This window comes from Cyanistes caeruleus, chromosome 5, assembly GCF_971803275.1.
Source record: "Cyanistes caeruleus chromosome 5, bCyaCae1.hap1.1, whole genome shotgun sequence".
Taxonomy (NCBI): Eukaryota; Metazoa; Chordata; class Aves; order Passeriformes; family Paridae; genus Cyanistes; species Cyanistes caeruleus.
In genome coordinates this window covers 79,030,704-79,051,585 of record NC_141705.1, presented here as the reverse complement: position 1 = coordinate 79,051,585, position 20,882 = coordinate 79,030,704, and the positions used below count along the sequence as shown (strand labels likewise).

At 42.6% G+C, this 20,882-nt stretch overlaps 3 protein-coding genes across 34 annotated transcripts in view; 2 read left to right on the top strand and 1 right to left on the bottom strand.

Moving 5' to 3' along the window:
* RPL7L1 (ribosomal protein L7 like 1) overlaps positions 1–17,477 on the top strand; it is a 142,204-nt gene extending 124,727 nt beyond the window's left edge. For all 22 annotated transcript variants that reach the window (XM_086888198.1, XM_086888187.1, XM_086888197.1 and 19 more), the window contains 7 exons: positions 13,159–13,550; positions 13,694–13,802; positions 15,394–15,557; positions 15,721–15,858; positions 16,100–16,209; positions 16,373–16,585; positions 16,843–17,477. In XM_086888198.1, the coding sequence (XP_086744324.1) occupies positions 13,534–13,550; positions 13,694–13,802; positions 15,394–15,557; positions 15,721–15,858; positions 16,100–16,209; positions 16,373–16,581 (747 nt within the window). In that variant the 5' untranslated portion in view covers positions 13,159–13,533 and the 3' untranslated portion in view covers positions 16,582–16,585; positions 16,843–17,477. The remainder of the gene's footprint in view (positions 1–13,158; positions 13,551–13,693; positions 13,803–15,393; positions 15,558–15,720; positions 15,859–16,099; positions 16,210–16,372; positions 16,586–16,842) is intronic.
* Positions 17,478–17,909: 432 nt separating this feature from the next.
* On the bottom strand, positions 17,910–20,375 carry MAD2L1 (mitotic arrest deficient 2 like 1). The gene is made up of 5 exons (XM_086888219.1): positions 20,236–20,375; positions 19,885–20,031; positions 19,674–19,794; positions 19,235–19,338; positions 17,910–18,757 (listed from the first exon to the last, which is right to left on the bottom strand). Exons 1-5 carry the CDS (start codon positions 20,318–20,320, stop codon positions 18,585–18,587), a joined length of 630 nt encoding a protein of 209 aa, XP_086744345.1. The 5' UTR covers positions 20,321–20,375; the 3' UTR covers positions 17,910–18,584.
* The window catches only part of LOC147653292 (uncharacterized), an 80,905-nt gene continuing 80,398 nt past the window's right edge, over positions 20,376–20,882 (top strand). For 10 of the 11 annotated variants that reach the window (XR_015286580.1, XR_015286584.1, XR_015286579.1 and 7 more), the window contains exon 1: positions 20,376–20,710. Coding sequence is in view for 3 of the 11 variants with exons in the window: in XM_086888212.1 (XP_086744338.1) it covers positions 20,697–20,710 (14 nt within the window). In the remaining 8 variants the exon portion in view is untranslated. The remainder of the gene's footprint in view (positions 20,711–20,882) is intronic. The other variant, XR_015286582.1, reaches the window with a different exon arrangement.

Sequence of the window (20,882 nt, the reverse complement as noted above, 5' to 3'; positions counted from 1 at the left end):
GAGTAATGCTTTCTCCAAAGTTATGTTCTCTACTTCTGAGAAAACAGCAAAGACAAAATGTTCACTGTGTTTATCCTTAGAATCCCTACTGGACTCCAAAGACTTCCACAGATGAGGGGAAATTTAAAGTTCAGGGTCCTCAATAAGAAAAAGCAAGAGTCTTCAGTTCACTGCTTTTCTATTAAGTTCACTACTTATTAAGATTCTTAATCCTTAGCTATAATTTTTATTAATATTTCAAAATAACTTCCATCATAATGTAGCAGCTTTCCATTTTGGAGAGCTTACAAATCTGAAATATAATAATTTTTTTCTTTTGCTTGAACTAAACCAGTGATAAAAATAAGTAGGTTCATATTGTTGGTTTTAACAGCGAATGCCTAAACAGACCCCTTTAAAACAGGTTTTTACAAAGCTCAATTACTTCCATAGGTGAAACATAAGTGAAAAAAAAATAATTAGCATGAAACCTATTTTTGTACCACCACTGAACCTCCATTTTCCATATTTTTGGTGCTGGCTGCACCCCCAAAACCAAGTATCCCTTTCCTAAGTGGAATGTTTTCAGCAGCTCAGAAGACAACATGCTCAGGCCTCACACCAAAAGCTGCATTTGCTGCAAGCTGGTTCTTTTTCCCCTAACCCAGCTTTTCTTTGAATCTGAAATAATTTTCAGTCTCATTGCCAAGAATTAAGTTAACCCTTGTAAAACAGAGTTTGAAACATGTTTCAGGTTTCCTTTCTTCCTTGAATAAAGAAATTGGAGCTTGTGAAGTATCCTTTAATTATGCATGAGCCCAATTATTTTTCAATTAACAATTTAATATATGGCATCTTCCTTTGCATTTTTCATTATAGAGGGAGTGTAAGATAGTTTATTTGTAGGCAAATACCTAATAGAGACAAGGAGAATTTTTAATTACTTACTGGGTGTTCTGTATGTATCATATCTGAGCAGTAACCTAAGGAAAAGGTCAGTTAAAACATCCATGGTCTTTCACAACAAAATATTTAATTGGAAGGATCTAGGACAGAGTCCTTGGTCATATCCAAACTAACAGAGTAATAAAAAATATCTTCAGCTAGAAAACAGATGTTTCAACACAATTCTGTGTGATAGAAATGTTTGAAAGAGTTTGTTTTAATTCCTTGTGGAAACAAAAGCGGATTTTGAGGCCTTGAGTGCAATCACAAGATGGATTTGTCCTTGGCTGGCTCTGCACTTGAGCCAGACGCCAGGAACTGTTGCTGCCCCCAGCTCAGCTTTCCCTGCCCGTCCTGTTGGACTGGGCTTATACTGGGAACCAGTGGTCCCCATACCCTGTGGAGGAGAGACTGTGCTTCCACTAGATATTGGGGAGCTGCTCTGCTTTCAAACCTAAAGCTGAGTTTTCCAAGCTATGAAAGAGGAATGCTAAGGAAAGGAAAGGTACCCACTGAAGAAATGGAGAGATGAGTCCTACCAAAACCAGGGAAACCAAAGGCAGAGTAGATTGGGAGTAACAATACAAATTAGCATTTGTGCTGTCTGTGAAAGGGTAGGGCTATTGTGCACAGTGGAAATAACCTGTAAAACACAGGTGCAAATGGCTGAGACCTCCTGGCTGAGACCCTGCCCCAGCTCCCTCAGGGAGCTCCTTGTATGGAGACCCTGACACGTGTGGGCAGCAAAACCTACCACAAGGCTTGGGTGGGTGAAAATGACCTCAGGCAGGCCTTTGAGTTGATCAGATAAAGTCTTTCCCCTGCAAGCAGCCCTTCTGGGCCCCAGAGATGGTCACTTCCAAAGTCTTTGATCCACTCCACTTCCAGTCTTTAGTCTTTTTCTCCTTTCCTCTTCCTTTTTCTTTTCTCCTATTAATTCTCTTTTGATTTTCCCACCTACTCTAACCCCCTTTTCTTGTTTTTTCTTCCATGCTTCCACACTCTTTCCTTCTGTGTTTTCCATATGCTTTCTTTCCTGCTCCATTTTCCCCCCTACATTCTTCCCTCAAGCCATGACAGCTTTTAGTTACGATGAGAAATGACATATTGTGAAGGTGCTCTATTTTCCAACCTCTTCCCATGCTCACTCCGAGCTGGGAGCAAAATGTTCCTGGTGTGCTGCCAGCTGAACCTCTCACAGTGCTACAAAGCTGGCTCCCTCCCATGCATGTACTCCAGGGATGCACTCCCACAGCACGAGCGTTTTGTCAGCTACTTCCTACGTGGCTGGTCCTCTCTTCCTTTCCAGCAGAGGACCCAGCAACTATAAATCAAACTATTTACACAAACTGTCCCTAAAGCCCAGAGGTAGGAATTTGAATTATCAAAACACGCCTCTTTCTGGAGAAAATGGCAAAAAACCTTTGATGTACCAAAACATATGTGTTATTGTCTTATATTTATCATGGAATTTGGATGTGTTTGAGACAGCAGCATCATTGCTGCGTTCACTCTTCTGCATGGGTTGGGATGAGGTTTCCCTGTATTTGCATTTTCTTTCTTCTTGAAGATTATATGGGGATCTAATATCATCTCCTCATGTTAAGCAGGCAAAGTCAGACTGTCTTCCTTACAAAATATTAAGAAAATACTTTGTTCCACTGCAACTTTTGGCCTCTTTTTGGTTAGCAGCTCTTCACATCTTTTAGGATTGTAGGCTTGCTACTTGACATTTTTTTGCAAAGAAAAGCAAACACCATCTATTACCTCAACCATCATAAAAATTACTTAAGCTTTTAGTGTAATTTCTTTCCTCCCTTAACTTCCAATTAACGCATTTGAAACATACATTTTTTCTCTCTTAAATGCATTCTGAAATTGTGGAACTACTCCTGCTTCCAGCATTAGTCTGCAAACAGAAAAAAAATGCATAATATTCTTTGGGTAGGATAGAAACAGGAAATAGAACACGATGCAAACTCTTGGCTCATATGAATGCTAATTTATAGCTTTAAATCATTAGATAGTGGCCCAGTTTCTGTTTTTAAAATTAGATTCCCTTTAATATAAAGAGGCAGAGAGATAAAATGTTTTGTGGTGTTTGTCAGCGCAGGGGAAGGCACAAAGCTCGAGGAGGAATGTTATATAACATGTCCCATAAACACTTCTGTATTTATAGTAGTTTATTAATATGTCTTCCTCCTTTTGCTGAGATTGCAAGCCTGGAGATCTATTCCTTATATAGTGGGTAAGCAGGGCTTTACCTCTGCTGTACAGTCAGGGCTTAGGCTCTCCCAGTGTCCAGCTCTTGGCTACGAGCTCAGAGAAGAGAAGTCAAGAAGAGTCAAGTCCCACTTCTTTGCTGTCACAAAAGCAGCTTCATCTTTGCTGTTCAGATATTTTGGGAAGAGTTTAACCATTTATCTCTGAGTAAAAGGACATGCTAACAGTAAATACATCTCCTCTGGCTTTCTTTAATTAAGTTTATTTTTTCAAGTATGTTGTTTCTATATTTATGGTAAGATAAAAGAATATGCAAGCCAGTTGGAAAGAGCCCTAATCTTCTTTTCCAGGCCAGGCTGTGAACAGCCTTGGTGTGTCTGGGCAGCACCTGGAAGAAGATTCCTTTCCCATGAGGAATTTGCCCTAACAAGACCATCTTTCCAGCTCACATGGAACCCTAAAAGCTGAGCTGGCAGGGTCCCCACAGATAGGTGCTGCCCACAGATAAACAGTCCATCACTCCCTGTCACAGCATCAGAGCAAGATACATGTCTTCATTGTCAATGTGCCAACAATGGGGTGTTCTAGCTTAAAAACTGCACTGCAGACAATCCCTGATTCGTCCCCAGCCACACACAGCTGGATTTGCACATATTGCACATTTTGCACATATACAGCAAAATCCTCCAGGACTCATCTGTCCAGATCTTTCATTGAGTGATGCCCATGTCCTAGATATAGCTACTCTTTCCTTAGGGATTTACTGTTTTTGTTCCTAGAGCTGCTGGCACCTGTGGCCCTTACTGGTCTGGCTGCATGCTCCGTGCTGCCTGTGGCCACATCCAAATTGTGAGCATATGGTGCTCCCTGTTAGTCCTTTCAATTATTCCTTCTGTCTGCCTCCTCACAGCCATGTGTCAGCTGCTTGCAGTTCCTAAGGAATTCTGTGCTGTTTTAATTGTCCATTTTCTCTCAGGAAATTCAGACCAGAGGACATAAACATATAAAGCAAGAAGATTTTAAATTGCTCACGTTTCCACTGTGCCTGTAATTAATTTGCTCTCAAACGGAGTCCACAGGAGCGTGCTGAGACTTGAAATTTGGTTTCTGGGAAGAGATAGAGGAAGAAGCTGGGTTTGAGTCTTGCTCTTATGGCCTTTAACTCCTGTGTGAAAAGCACAGGAGGTGAAGCAGGTCTCCCTGCACCAGCACCAAGGGATTTGGGTTATTTCATAGTGGGTGAATGATCATGGGCATCTTGTCTGTCTGGCACAGTCTTCCCAGCTTTTTCCACGGATGATGTGAATGCCAGGACCATCCTGCCCCATCAAGAGGCACAGCTTCAAGCTGGAGCATTGACTTTGAGGCCCTGATCATGAAACATTAAAAAAATTGGGGTGGAAGCAGTTCCACTTCTGTTCTGTAAGCTCCTTGCTCCAAAGACCCTGCAGAAATGTCAGTTATTGTTTGGTATTATTCTTGGGAAGGCATGTGGGCAAAATCCTCTCAAACAGGAGCTTCCTTCATAGCTATCTTCAGAGCAACTCTAATCACATTACATTTTCTGTCTCTTCAAAGATCCCAGATGCCTCTCAGGTCATGTTTAATGTCTGGATGTGTTTATTATGTTGATGGTAATTTACCTGCAGAGCATAATTATGGGAAATTCCTACAGCTGGTGATAAAGTGCACAGAACTGGTCACCACAGGAGGTTTTTCCTCAGTTGCAAGTGAATCCTTGAGTCATTCAGAGAAGTGGAGACCTTTTCTGGGGAAACAGAGCTCTTTTAACAGTGCCTATCTTGTTGCAAAGATTCCTTGAGTTGGTGCAGTAACATTTGGTAAGTGAAGATGCATTTCTGCTTCTTCCACACTTATTTGGTCCTTTTTTGAATTTTCAGTCCCACTGTGGAAGCTAAGGATCATTTCCATATTTGCCAGGCTTCTGTGGTCATCTATTTCTTCTCCTGTCCTGCCTCCACAAGAATTGAGGGTCCTTCTCATCTGTGTCACTGTGAAAGTGTTTCAAAATCTCAATTAAGTCTTGCTGTACTGCTGTGCAGGCAAAGTGCAGACAATAAAGCAACATTAAGCCATAATCCAGTTTTAATGAGACTGGGAAAAACTAATAGAGGAGCAACTATGGGACTTGGTACAACAAATATTTACTTACTGTATGCAATAAATTTGTTCATTATAGGCTGGGATTTCACTGCCCACGTGTGGAGATGGGATCTTTGTGTTCAGCTGCCATGCTGATCATCACCTGTGTTGCATACACTTAATTTAACACAAACTACAGCACCTATTACCCTGTAAATTCTCTCCTAAGAAGAGAGAATTTACTGCTTAACTCAGATTTCAGTGAAATCAAAAGACTAAGTTTCTCAAAAGCAACATGTTTGAAACAACCAAAACAAAAAAAGGAAAGATCACAAAGAATTACGACTATCCCAATAAGACATAGCCTTTTAAAAGTGAATAATTTCCTAGGCAAGTAATATATCTGTGGGAATATTTTTGCTTAAAGATTTTTGCTTAAGCTTTTTCTTTCTTTCCTTTTTTTTTTTTTTTTTTTTTTTCTTGTCAGTCCTAATGAAAATGCTGCTAATAAGTAAGTGTAACTTAAAAAGTTCATTTTTACAGAATTAGCATGGGCCTCCTGTTATGTTGGAAAGAACATGAGTTCAGCTGAAATTAAGTTTTGGGCTAAAGGGCACGTTTCTATTTTAGCTGTGCTTTAATTGCTCCCTATTAAATTAGTGTTATATAAACTAAGATTTAGCATAGTCCTATTTTTTATCCCATTTTACAGTCAGCATAATAAAGATCCAGTACTTGATGGTAGAAAGTAACAAAATACACACTGTCAGAACATGTGGCCAAAGCTGCTATTTCGGCTGAAAATGCACTTCTGGAAGGAAGGGGAGCTCTAGAGGAGTGGTGGAATTTCTGATTGAGTCTTTCTGGTCAATGCAGTTTGAAGTGCTCTGATACCCCAAATACAAAACCATAAGAAGCTACTGAGATTTTTTAGGTGCAAAAGTGTGCTGGCTTGCAATAGACTGATATTCTTATTCTTCATGAATAAACCTTCTAAATATACCATGTTTAATTTCTACCCAACACCAGCATTAGAACTGCAGGCATAAAATTAATTACTAACAAAGCAAAACTTATATTTGCACCACTGGTAATTATTTTCCTTAATATATTCTGGGCACGTGTCTTCCAAAGGGTATGCTAAAGCAAGGAAAGAGATTTAGGAGATGGATGATAAAATTTTAGAAACCAAATAATCATCTAAAACTTATTAAAATGGGTTAAGCTCAGGGGAACAGTAACTTAAGCACTAGATTTTAATAGAATTTGGAAGGGATGAAATAGAGTATTTCACACCTTATGAGCAGCAGCCACAAAACTTATCAAGCATACAGATCAGATATTTTGATTCAAAATTGAGTTTAAAAAAAACAGGAAGAATGTTTCCTGTTGTATGTATTTATGTGAAACACTCTTAGTGACCACTTAGGGAATAACATGAAGAAAAGTTTTATTGGCAGATAGTGCAGTTTTCCAAAGGACTGTGAGATTTTAATGCCACTGCAGCTATAAGGGTGTGATAAGTTTGGAGAAGTCTGTTAAAGATGCACAGTTCTTGGTCAGGCTTCTTTGTATAATAAAACTTGTGTCATTAAAAGAGAGGCTGCAAGAAGGCACTGAGAAATTACAGTCAAGCTGAAGAGACTATGCCTAAGGTGAAAATAGACAATAGACAAGTATCTCATAGTTAGGAGTAGAGTGAAAGTGAGAAACAAGTTAATAACAGCAACAAGTGAGGCTAAAGCATGGCTGTCTCTGTTGCATGCTTGCTGTAACCCATCTGGGCTCTTCTCAGGAACAGTCCGTGATCACACAGACCATATGTGCAGCAGCATCTCGGCTCAGCGAGCTGCTGGTTTGAGCTACTCATTTCCTTACAGTCACTGGGGTTAGTTGGAGCCAAAGTGATATTAATTTTAATTAGGGTGAATGAAGAAAAAAATATTTCCATTTGTTCTACTAAATCCCCTGAATTTCCCTTTTAGTTCCATATGGAAAACCTTACATTAATTTCCCAGTGAATATCTGTTTGTAGAAAGTGGTGAAAGTAGCCCGTGCATGCTGGCAGAGGTGTCCAGACCTCAAAGGCAGAGGTGATTATTCAGAAAGCAGCTTGTAGATGTGGTGTCTTGTAAACTGGAGTAGAGAATCAGCAACAAAAAAACACATGCCCAAGGGAGAACTTCCACAATGCAAATTCAGAAAAGCAACACTTGAAAGTGGTGTCAGGAATTCATGCGCTATTCATCATCTCGAGTGTTTTTATTGAAACCATCTGGTGGGTGATCCATAATAATAATAATAATAAAATACCACTAAATCCAGGTGTCTTCAGATCATTACAAACAGATAACAGGGTTGAATTCCAGCAGTGCCTTCCAAGTTTTGAAGGATCCATGAAGAAGTGACCTCTTTGAATTAAATCCTTATCTGGATCAAAATGCAATACAGGGACTACAGCACATCCCAGGCTATACTGTGCTGCAATGTAGTCTGTAGTTTTTAGGCCTAGCTAGGATGGGGCAGGAATCATTCCTGGCTTTTTCCTGCCCTACACGTCCACTTTTTCCACATAGAAATCAGGGTACAATGGGAAGGAGAGGAAGGTGCCAGGGCTTGCCCTGCTAGGAGCTGAAAACAGCTGTGGGAAATCCCTGGAGCTGAGCTCCAGCCTCAGAACGGGCACCTCTTCCTGCCCCACGTTCCTCCTGACACCAGGAGTAGGAACACATCGTGCATTTTGTCAATCCATTACACTGCACCTTGTTATCTTTATGCTGAATCCTGCAGATAAGGTGTTTTCATTCAAGCTTATCTCCCAGAAAGGGAGCCAGTCTGGACCTGGAGAGAAAGAGGGACGGAGAAGCCATCATTTCCCATTCTTTCTTCATATTAAAGTGTTTCGGAATAGAGATTTTGAGATTTGGGAATGTAGTGAGTTTGAAGGTATTCATTTCCAACTCCTGTCTAAAAGCTTGTGAGGAATGATTTTTCTTTGACAGGGAGATACTGAGAGCTGAGTTAAAGCAATTAAATTAAGCACTGTGAAAATACACAAAGCCTTTCTACATTGGCCATATGGGGAATTTAGGAAGACTGTGAAAAAAACACCTGAAATGAAAGCACCAGGATATACACAAAGTAGGTCAGGTTCTTCCCTCTGCTGCAGATTTAAGAGCCTTTTCTTCCTTGATAAAACCTACCTGCCTAATCAGCTCTGCCTCATCACATAGCACCAACTCTTACATTAGGCAGTGCCTTGACAAAATTGGCTTAAAGAAAACAATAGCATGTGTGTGCCAGCATTTTTCAGCTACAACTGCAGTGTGTCAGATGCCAAGGTGGGAGACACTGTTTTGAGAATTAACATTTTGACAATTACTTGATAATTTTGATAATTAACATTTGTTTGAAGCATACCTGCACCTGACTGATTTCTTTCACTATTGGGTTTGTGTACTGACAGGAGCTTATTCTTACTATTAAAAAACAGAAAAAAAAAGATAATTAATCTTTTTCTATACAATATATAAAAAAAATAATAAATTACAGTATAATTAATATGTGTATAAAAAACTGGAACTAGCAAGACAGGCTTGTTATCCTCCTTTAGAAACAGGACCTCTTTTTTCTTTAGGAGCTCTTCCTAAAGAAGTCTCTTGAGTCAGAAACTCAGGTGATGTGAGAACACAGCATCTGATTTAGAAAGGCCTTGATCCCACCTGGGGTTATGGAAAACTCTCAGGGAAGAATCAAGTCTTGCTGAGCACAGCAAGAGGAGCAGCACAGTTGCTTTGTATTTCTGTGTTTTATTCCTGCAGTTTTATTCCTGTGAGGCATTCCCCTCATCTCATACCCAATTTTTCCAGGTGATGGAGTGCCCCTGCAGTATCAGTCTGTCAGCTGATTGATCACTGTTACTTCTGGACAGGGATGCTCCAAGCTGCTGGAACCAAGCAACTGGGCTTGGCTTGCTGCAGGTGCTCTCCACAGCTGTGGTCTGGGCAGTGCTATCCAGAGCTACACAGCTCCTTGATTCCCTTCTCACTTATTCCACCTCTCCTCAGGTTTTTTGGCAAATTTGCCTCATCCTTCTAGCTTTTAGACAGTGATAATAGCTCACTGCAGGAACAGGATTCATTTATCCGAAGCTCTTTAAAGACTGGAAAGGATGGACTTCAAAGGCAGGAGAACGGGATGCAGTGCAGCTGAACAGGGGAGAAGGGCATGCATTCAGACTAAATGAACTCTTTTGTATGCAGGCAAAGAAACTGATTTCTGTCTGCCTTTTCTGATATTGTGCTATAATAGCAAGGACAAATACAAAATGGGATAGATCTCGGTTGATTGGAAAGATTAGAGCTGAGCTAGCAGAACGGCCAGAGCCACAGGGGAGGGAGGGAGATGGGTGGGGATGCATGGCTGGAATGTATAACTCCTGTGGTGGCTAAGAGGTCTGGGTCTTCAGTACAAGTTTATCTGCTGAAAAAAGCACATTGTTTGCTGTGAACCTGCCTCCTGCTACCTTTATCTGAGGTTCCTTTCCTCATGTGCTGAAAGAAAGAGGGAGCAATTATCCCAGCATTTATCATTCTACCGACTGTTTTATCTTCCCTCAGACACCTTTCTCCCAGCTGGCAGGTCCAGTCTATGGAACTGCTCCACAGATGGAAACTATTCCTTGTGTTTGATCTTCTTTCTCTGAACCTTCTCCAAGTCTGTCTTGGGGGAAGATGGGTGGAGGTGTTGGATGGACAGATGGAAGAAAGATGACTGACCAAAACTGGAGCCTCCAAAATGTGGGTGTGGGAGGCTACGCTGTGGAATCAGTTTCTGCTTTGTTCTTTACCCCTTCTCTCATAATTTTCAGTCACTGTTCTGTTGTTCTAAGCATTAAGCTGATGTTTTTATCCATTTCTAATAATTACAAAATCCTACTCCCACGCTTATTATTTCGCCTTGAGCCCATCATTTCATATAAAATTTGTGAATCATTGCTGCACTTCTATTTCCTGATTTTATCTGCTGTATTTCTGCACTCAGCCTTGTAACATCTTCTGCTGTGCCATGAGGAGAATGATGCAACTCCCTTCCTTTGTTTCAGCTGTGTGTAGGGACAAAGCCCCTTTCCTGGGATAAAGCCACAGGTATCCGCAGATCCCTCGGGCTCTGGTACTTCCTGGCCAAATACCGATGCTCTGTGGCTTTATCTTGACTGGGCAGCTGTTACTAATAATTGCAAGCAGAATCAAATATTCCAGTCAGAACTTTTGCTGCATAAATGAACAGGGAAAAAATGTGAGAGGACCTTTATAGCCCTATTGGGCTGTCACAGCACTCAGGGCCACAGCTTCCTTCAGGGCTCAACCCTCCTACAAAGCAGTGAAACTACTCTGCTGTGATTTTATAGTATTTACTGCAGGTCACTTCTCTCTTAGGATGTTTTAATCCTTTTCTGATTCCTGTTTCTGCTGAAACACCTGCTGCCTGTTGTTTCCCTAGTCTCCCAAACTGAACTTGCAAAAGCATTTTACATAGTTGTATCAGTAACCAGAGCCATAAAATAAAAATAATTAAATGCTTTATTTTTTTTAAAAAAAAAGAATAAAAGTGATTGTCCACCACCCATCACCACTGCATCAGAATCACTGATGTTTAGGACAGAGAGCATGATCTGTCTGAACAAAGCAACTCCTATTAAGTTGTCTACACTGACGTGATGAACTTCCTATTTATGTGATTCCATTCCATCTCTTTTTATGGCTCCCCAGTCTGTAGTATTTTTATGAATAGTTTATGCTGTGGTGTACTTATTGATATGCTTCCACAACCTAAATGGCATAATTATCTCGAAGGTTCAATTAAAAAGTAATCTAGCAAGAGTTAGGATTCCCAATTACTGAGTGTGGGAAAGACTCCTATTCTGTTCTCACTGTCTTCCATCTCAGACATAATTGAATGTGTCTCTCTCCCAAATAAAATGCAAGTTTTCATTCCTGTGGAAGGAGAAGAGAGGTCATGGAGACCTGTGGAGACCACATATAATGATGCCTATTTTTACCTCCACTTTTCTTTAAAGACACACTTAAATTTGTTGTACACTCAAATTGCAGTTGCTATGTGCACTCTCTTATAGACAAGACAGAAAAATAAATTATTTTCATTGCTGTTTATTGTAATTTCAGGTTCACTAGCCAGGCCTTTACAAGTGCATTAGAGGTAAAACAAAATCAATTTACATTTTAATTCTTACAAATGTTTCACTTTGGAAACTTGTAAATAGGTACCACCACTCTTTTAGAAAATGTGAGAACATTCTGACAGATATAAATTTGTAATTTAATATTCATAACTTAAACCTCCAGATATAATTTCCAGGGACAATAATTGTGAACAGTGCCAAGGCTTTATTAGTAGTCTGCTTTTCTTCCAGGGAATTATTCACAATGGTTACTGTAAAACTGAGCTTTTGAAACTGGAATATTTTCCATTGATGCTGGTAAATGAGTAGCACTAAAGAATGAATGGGTTTGCCCCGCTCAGTTTTTTTTCCAGGGAGACACAAAGTTTTTTGTTTTAACCTTTTCAATTTGACATATTAGGTGCTACTAACTGAGGATACACACCTGCATTAGTCTCATCCATATGTCTTCATTATACCCAGGTTGCTCCTTTTGTAGGGAATGTGCAGGATTTCTAACAAAAATGCCCATCTTAAGGAAGCTTATTTTGAAAAAAAATAAACCCAAGCATCTATCCACAGTGTTTTTCAGAAATATTTTTATGAAATATTAGTCTATCTCCATACAATTTCTGTTTTCATGAAAGAAAGTCTTGAATCACCCAGCTTTTCTCTCTATTAATTATTGGTTTGAGTGTGTGTATGGAGTAGTTCCTGGGCATCTTTCCAAATCATAAAAACTTCTTCCTTAAAAGATCTGAAAATAGGCATAATTTAAGATCACCGATTATAAATTTATTTAATTGTATTTATTAATTATAATATTGTAATTATAATTAATAATATTCCTTATTAATATATTCCAAATATTTTATTTGGCTCTCATTATTAGGAATTTCTTATAGACATTTCAGACTGGGGCATAGTTCGATGATGAGAGTGATGGACTTCAAACCCTTTTGCTGTTTTGAGACTGCACGCAGCATGAATCAAGATTTTGTGGGATCTGAAATTAATTTAATGGGGTTTTATACCCATGGAATGAGAAAATGAGGCAAGAAGTTTCATGGACTTCTGGCATCCCACCTCATCTCCTGGCCTGGCATTTGGAATCGGAGCCTTAAAATTTTCCATGCAGGAATTCGGAGTGCTGAAGGGCGGTGTACAGCAAAGTGGGAACATTTTGAATTTAAATTCATATTGTTACATATAGTATAATTTATATATACATATATATATATAAAAATATATATAAAAAATATTGTTCATTAAAACAATATAACCGCTGGTTAAAGTTTAACGAGTCACTCTAGGAATGTTGCTGTGCTGGGAGACATTTTTCATGGCAACAGCGCTTCAAATATTTATTTACTTATTGTTTCCTTGCTGTTAATAATGGAACACCCGAGAGCCTGTTTGCATTTCCCTCCTGTTAAACAGAGCGAGTTCATCCGTAAATTTAAATGGCTCACTTGCTCTGTTCTGAGCTACCAGGGATTCCAGCCGGTTTTATAAATCGGGGTGAAATTTGTGTAATTACGGAAAAAGTTTCAGATTATTTATCTCATGACCTTGTTGCTTTGTGTCTCCTATCCAAAAAAAAAAAAAAAAAAAAAAAAAAAAAAAAAAAAAAAAAAAAAAAGCCAGTCGGGGATTTGCTCACCGAGGGCCGTATTATTCCCGGCATTTTTGGATCGAGTTCCTAAACACGTATTTTCGTATTTTAGGTGTCAAAACCTTAGCGGCTCACTTAGAGTGTTGTAAAGGTTTGCAGCACCAGCGAGGGGAGCAGTGAAACCCCGTCACGGCTGCAGCGCCACCGCGGCCTCCCCGCTGCAGGGAGCGCCTCAGGAACCCCGGCACCGCCCAGCTCAGCCCGAGCCTCTGGCACCACCTGCGGGTGGCGCGGCTCTCACACCGCCGTGTCCCCCTGTCCGCTCCTCTCGCCGGCTCGCCGCGTGTGGGTACCCCCGGGAGATCGCAGAGCCTCTCCCGGGCCGGCGCTTCCCGGCACTCGGCGATTCCCGGGAAGGCGAGCAGCGCCTGAGGGGGAGCGGCTACGGCGCCTCATCCCCGCGCATGCGCGGGAGCGGCCCGGCAAGATGGCGGAGCTGGAGGAGTGAGTGTGGCAGGGAGGAAGGGAGGGAGGGGATGCGGGATCCGCTGCCATCCGCGGGCTGAGGGTGGCCACGGAGACGGCGGGATGCGACCGGGATGTGACCGGGATGCGACCGGGATGTGACCGGGTTGTCCCTCCCACAGGCCGAGGCGGCGGATCCCGCTGGTACCAGAGAACTTGCTGAAGAAGAGGAAGGCGTACCTGGCCATCAAGGCCACCCAGGCCAAGCAGGCGCTGCTCAACAAGCGCAAGGTACGGCGGCTCCCGGCAGAGCCTGGTCGTGCAGCCCTAGCTCGTCCTCCGGAGGAGGAAATCGCTGTTGCTTGGAGTTCCTAGGAAATAATCCGGGTGGTCGGGGCCCTCAGCGAACACCCCGGGTGGGCAGGGATCGTCTTCGGGTTCCGAGTTGCCTCGGAAGATCTTCTCAACATCTTCTCCGTGTGTCTCTGAGCCTTGTAAAGAGGACAGAGTTTTACGGGTTATTACACCGAAACGGAATATATATGGAAGACTGCGAGTTGTTTGTGTTGGATCAGTGATAGTCAGGTGTTTGCGGCCACATGTGGGAAACTTCAGTGCTGCTGAGTTGTCTTTGCTGCCCTGGATTTCTCTGTCTGAAACCACCATTGTGTTGTAACCCTGCATGGAAACAGTGCTTTTCGGAGGGTGCATTCAGAGTTACTTATCTGTTGGAGCAACACAGGTCATGCTAAAGCCTTTTTCTGCCTGTGGGGGTGGCAGATGTCCAAGTGCAGACACAACGGTGTGTGCACTGTGCAGTTCCAAACTGGCAGGGCACAGCAAACCTTTCTAATTCCCAGTCTTAGACCTGTTCTGCTGTACCCCAGCTGATACAGTAGGTGTCTGTCTTAAAGCTTTCCCAGTGAATTTTGTGGGATTATGTGCAAAACTCCTGCCATTTTTGATCCTGTGTTTACTTTTTTAAAAGCATCAGTGGCTTGCTGTGTTTCCAAGGTGAAAGCGTGAGCAATAATGTTAAATAGCCACTCCTTAAGATTCTCGTTCTAAGAAGGACCTTACTGATGAGACTTCGATTAGGTCTGCCTGCTTTGAAAATTCAAACCAATTTCACTGGTGATTTACAAGGTGAAATAGAACAGAAGACACACAACTACAGATTCTTTAATTTTAAATGGCCTGCTAATTTAACCAGTAGAGTGTCTTAAATATATTTGTGTAGTGCTGTGCATTTTCAAGTCCTGTTTGTATATGAAAACACTATGACTTGGTGGATGTACTTATTCCTAAGCTAAGGAGAGGCATTTAAACATCTGTTTAATGTGAAAAAGGGGCTTGACATTTTCTAGTAATGATGAAAAGACTTTTTATCAGATGAGCCAGGTGTTGGCTGTTTAAATGAGCAATACTTAATAGTTACTTGAATGTTTGAATTTTTTTTTTTTTGGAGTGTGTGCCTGTATAGAAAAGGACTTTAAATGCAGTTATTTTCTGTTGGAGGGTAATTTTGAGTTACATTACAGCATCTGTTTTGCCCAGATGTTGTTTCTGGCTTTCCCAGCCATTGCTGAGCTGTGTGTGTAGCTGTGTCTAGAAGTATCCTGGGTCTTGCTCTGGTTTCCCTAATGTATATTTTTCCTGGGGAAAACCTATTTGTTTGCTGTTCATAAATAATGGTTTTGTGTAAATTTGTGTGTTGTCCCTCAGTTCTGTCTCACTTGGGCTTAGATAATCAAATTTATTTTCTTATGTTTTCAAAGCTAGAAGAACATTGTTCACTACTGCTGCATTTCATTTGGCCTTTCAGATGTAAGCTTCTGAGACTGTTGGGATGGGTGACACTTGGTTTTCCTTTTGTCTGTAGCAGCAGAAAGGGAAACAGATCCAGTTCAGGCGTCTGGAGACCTTTGTTCGTGACTCGTGGCGCAAACGCCGCGATGATGCCCGGCTGAGGCGCATGGAGCAGAGACCTGGGCAGGCAGTGGCACCTCAGGAAAGCAAACTGGCCTTTGTCGTGAGGATTGTGGAGTAAGAGCCTTCCCCTACTCCTTCCCTTATTGTTGCTACCCTTTGTTGTGTTGTTTCTATGCCAAGGCAGTGCGATCAACCCAGACACGTCTCCTTGCTGGTGATCTGAGGCCTTTTGTTGCTCTATGACAGAAGTGTGGTTACTAAGTATTTTTTTCCTCAGCATTAAGGGAGTGACTAAGAGGGTGAAAAAAGTGATGAAGTTGCTGCGGCTGAAGAAGAATTACACTGGGATGTTCGTGAAGCTGAGCCCGCTGACGCTGAAGATGCTGCGGACCGTGGAGCCGTACGTGGCGTGGGGGTACGTACCCCTCCTGTGACTTGGGGGTCACTGGATTCTCCAGCTGCTATCACAGATCCATTACTTGTCCAGTAACGGTCAAAACTTAGTCAGCTTTATGTCTGAAACTTGTTATTGTCCCTTTTCTCATTGTTCTTGGTGTAACTTGGTTACTTTCCCACCTCTGCACAAGGAAGTGGGATGGGGCTTCCCTCTGCATTGTGTCTGTCTGTTAAAGAATCTGATTTTTGTTTCTGCACAGGCAGCCTAACCTGAAGTCTGTACGAGAGCTCATCCTGAAACGGGGCCAGGCCAAGATCAAGAAAAAGAGGGTGCCTCTGACAGACAACATGCTGATAGAGGAACATTTAGGTGAGGAAGAGGGTGAGAAAATTGAGGAGTTAGGTGTTGAGAGTTTACAGTCTGATCCGAAAGGGTGGGGAGACACAAAATCTTGAGACTGGCAATTCTGGAGCAGTGTGAAGGAAAATGATACAGTCGGACATCTCTTTATTTATTCCTTTTTCTCGTGCAGGGGGCTGTGGTATCATTTGCCTGGAAGACCTTATTCATGAAATCTACTCAACTGGGAAGTATTTCAAAAGAGTAACCAGCTTTCTGTGGCCGTTCCATCTGTCGGTGGCTCGCCACGCGTCGCGGAACAGAGTGGGTTTCCTCAAGGAGATGGGCAAGCCTGGCTACAGAGGTGATGAAATCAACCGGCTCATCCGTCAGCTCAACTAGTCAGGTGAGCAGCCTGCTGGGTGAATTCTGAGGCTTACCCTTCATTCCCTTTCCTAAGGACAGCCAGACTGACACTGAAGATGTTGGGGGGGGCTCCCTTGGTTTTGATTGTCACTCTACAAAGTGACTTCACAATAGGGGAAACTAATCAAGAGCATGGGTCCTGTTAGGAATCAGCCCATGCTGTTGGACACCTCCATGAAGGCTTGGTTCCTGGGAAACAATACAACTTTCTCATTTATTTTCTTCCCTATTCTGCAGGTTTTTGTGAAAACTTCAGGATCAAGACTTCACCTGTTCCTTTTCACATGTACCTTTCCATGGACATAATCTACATGCAATGATCTATATGCAACTTCTCTTGACTGCTGGTGCCTCTATAAAGGAAGAAATACAGAGATGATGGTGGAGATGGACTTCGGGCTGGCCCTTCTTACAGAAGATAAATTCTCTTTGCTACAAGAATGAGCTTCTTGGGGCAATTTGACTTTTGCATCTCTGTAAAAGGAGTTTTTTTTCTGCTCACTACTGCAGACTTCACTCTTTGAAGCACATCTGCTTCTAGGGGTGAGGGGTAGTGCAGTCACAGTTCTGCTGACAGGCAAAAGAAAACACCAAGGTATTCTTCTGTTATTGCAGCACAAGCCCTAGCAGTGAATAATATAACTTTTTAAGTACCCAGATTGTATTTATTCTAAAAAATTATGGGTTTCGTGTTCCTGATGTAAAGAGAACTGCCTTTTTTTTTTTACTTCTGCTAGATTGGGACTGCTGGAGAAAATTCTTTAATTCTTTCCTGGAAATAGGAAAGCCCAAAAAGGTTGTAATACAGTCATGGTGTGGGGTATATGTATTTGATGTTTTTTAAATAAAGTTTTGAAATTATATTATTATAACAGAAAGTCCTACATCACTGGAGAAGGGTGGAAAAAACAAGAGTTAAATACTGTCTGGAATGAATCTAGTGAAGGAAGTGAAAAAAACAACATGGCAGTCTGAAAGTTCTAGTGTTTTAAATCCCTAATTTCTTGTTATACAAAAACAGGTAAGAGCACATGAAGAGTTGAATGCTGTTTAACAAGAAGGCAGTGTGCTTAGTCATCAGTTCACTGTGACTGTTTGAATTGTTACTTGAAGACTTACTTGGGGGCAAGCTGTTAATCCACAAATGGATGTCACATGGACTCCACATCACTTGGACTGAGGAAGGAACCAGTTAAGTAACAACACAAGGAGGATGCCTTTTGGGTGTTAAACTTGTGTGACAGTTCTAAACTAGGATGTAGCATTCATAAACCCATCTGAAACACGAAGGACTGCAGACTGAATTAGAGAACACTATAAAACTCAAAGCTTTATTCTGTAAAACAAGAATACAAACATAGAAAATGCTGGACAGACACTACAGACACAGACGGAACAACTCCATCCCCAGAACTAGAGCCCAGTGGTCGTTAAAATACATGGCTTTGTTTATTTAAAGTTTTCCTGATAAACAGCTGCTGCCATTGTAGAGAGGTAAAAAAATTGCTTGGTTGATTTGTTTTAGGGTTATCTCTGGTAATAAAACAGCCCAGGCTTTTAACATGAGAATTGGCACCCCAGGAATGAGATTTTTTTTGTTGTTGCTACAGAGAACTTAAGACTGCTAACAGAATGCAGTTTTAAAATAATTTCAAAATATAAAATTACAGGATCTGAACACAATTCTAGCAGCTAATCCTAGATTTAGGCAGTTTTTCTAGCAGAGGCAGTGGTTTAACATACCATTAGTTTAGCTCATACAGTAAGAATTGAACTATGACCATGAATACCTTTTTTAAAATCTCTTTAAAAATGATGCCAGCTTAGTCTAGGGTCACATTATCACAGACAGGCATTTTGTCACTGTGTCATACTTCATCCAGAGGACAGTAATGATGTGTTCATGGCTTAGCTGCATGATGAACAGAAACTATACAAGGTGACAGGATATTTACACACATGAAACTTGTCCCTGCATCTTAGGGAACAGAATCCTTCTTGTAAGCCACTGAGGTGTTGACTTTGTGGATTGTGGTAGTGAAGGAACGCAGCCGAACCTCTTCTGAATTGGCTATGAACTGTGGTCCTGACTCTTCCCACTTTTCTGGCACTGCCAAATCTTTATCTGTGTATATCAGCAAGTCAAAGGCACCTGGGAGGAAGGGAGAACAAATTCACCATAAGGAGATGGCAGGTTTGAAGTACATCTTCTAGAACTTGAGCCAAGGACCAAGGTTTTCAGAAGTTATTTGAAAAAAACAGTTAAAACAAGTTATATTTATGTGAAGTAATTTTTGTTTTCTCGGGTGTTGTAAATATTTTTTTCAAACATGTTACCATGCTGTGGAGCTGAGCTCTGTGTAACACTTCATATGAACAAATTATTCACAAAAACTTGCATTCCTTAGGGCATACATGCAAACTTCCCCGAGTTTGTTAAGCCATCTCAAGTTCTGTCCTGATTTCAGTCTAACAAAGTGCTGCCTCACAAACGTTATGGTGCACATAGTGTAATAATTAAAAATAATTAAAAAAGCTTCAGAAAACCAGAAAATATTTTCCAAAGTTGGAAAGTTACTGAGGTTTTTCAAAAGTGTTTGATTTCTTTAGATCAGTCTGGAATACTCACAGGCAGATTCCAAGAGTGGCAGGAAGGTTACTGTGGCAGTTATTTGTCTGATGACAGAGCGAATTTCATCCTGAATTGCCTTCTGAGATTTCTCTCGTGGTCCGCTGGAAAAGTAAGAGAACTCTGGTAAGAGAAAAAACTGCTACTGTGCTGACAGTTCCCTCTAAACACAGTTGTCTTTGTTAAGCTCTGGTAGACTGTTTGCTACAGTATTTTTAGAGTAGAAAGGGACACTTTTAAGTCCTTAGAAAAGTTAAGTGATAGCTGGTCTCCCTTTATTGATGTTTTTGTTTGTGTGTTCAATCGTATAATGACTGGTTTGCAGACAAACAGAGGGCAGGGCCCTGAGAAAGGTCTGAAGGAACAAGTCCATTGGTTCTGTTCCTGCAGCGGTACTCGGGACAGGGAAGAGGGTGAGCGCAGGGCCCGCGGTACTCACTTGTCATCCTTCGCAGTTTTGTCACACTCGATGTCGAACTGCCAGCGCTCCAGGACCTCGCTGCTCTCGATGCTGGAGATGACCACCACCAGGCGCTGCACGATGCACTTGTACAGCCACTCTGCAAGAAGCCACGGCGGTCACTTGGAGCGCGACAAGCAGCGGCAGGGACAGCGGACAGGACAGGGAGGGCCCCGCCGCCGGCGCGCACCTTTCATCTGCTCCGTCACGTTGTTGAGGTAGTTGGCCAGCTCGGGGTCCGTGGTGACCAGCAGGGTCAGCCCGTACTTCTGCACGCGGGTGAAGGTCTCGGGGGGGTAGATGCCCCGCTGGTACAGGATGCTGTTGATCCCATAGGCTGCGCGATTTGGACGGGGATGGAAAGGGATGTGTACCACCTCCCACCCACGCCCCGCCCGGCGGCCATGTCGCCCCACAAGACGCGGCCTCCCGCTCCCTCGCCTTCCCTCCCACCCTGCTTCTCTCTCTCTCTCCCTCCCTCCCTCTCTCTCTCTCTCTCTCTCGCAGCGCGCTCCCCGAGGTCCCCCCGCGGCCCTCTCACAGAAGAACTCGGCCACGAGCTCGGCGCTGCCCCGCAGGGTGATGCCCTGGTGCTCCCGGCCGAGCTGCTGCTGCTGCGCCGCCATGGCCGCCGCTTCCCCGCCGCCCGGTTCGAATCCGGCCCCGCCCCCGCCCGGCCCCGCCCCTCCCCGGCCGCGCGGCCGCGCTGAGGGCGGCGCGCGCCGCCTCAGGAGTAGCCCCCGCGGCCTCCACTCTGAGAATGGCCATTCCCCGTGCCCCTTATCCATGGAAAACGGGCCGCGGGCTCCCCTGGCTGCCTCGTGGGGAAAAAAAGTTGGGTTTTTTTCCGGCCATGTTCAACTCCCCGTCCCGTCGGTGCCGATGCGTCTGTGGGCGAGGCTGAGGGCAGCGCGGAGCGAGTGAAGGGCTCTGGCGTGGGAATGCTGTGGGAAGTTGGGTGTCAGCCTTTGCCTAGGTGCATTCGACCTTGTGAACCTAAAAATGGTACTTTCCAGGTATGAATTGAACAAATGCTTCACTTATGATTTGTTGTAAGTCATGGCGTAAGTCATGTGGTAGTTGTTCCAAATGCAAATAAAATGCTGCAAGCACTGCGAAGAGGCAGGTGGGGAGAACGTGGGAAAGCAAGATAAACAATTTTTCCTTCAATCCATAATAACTCCAGAA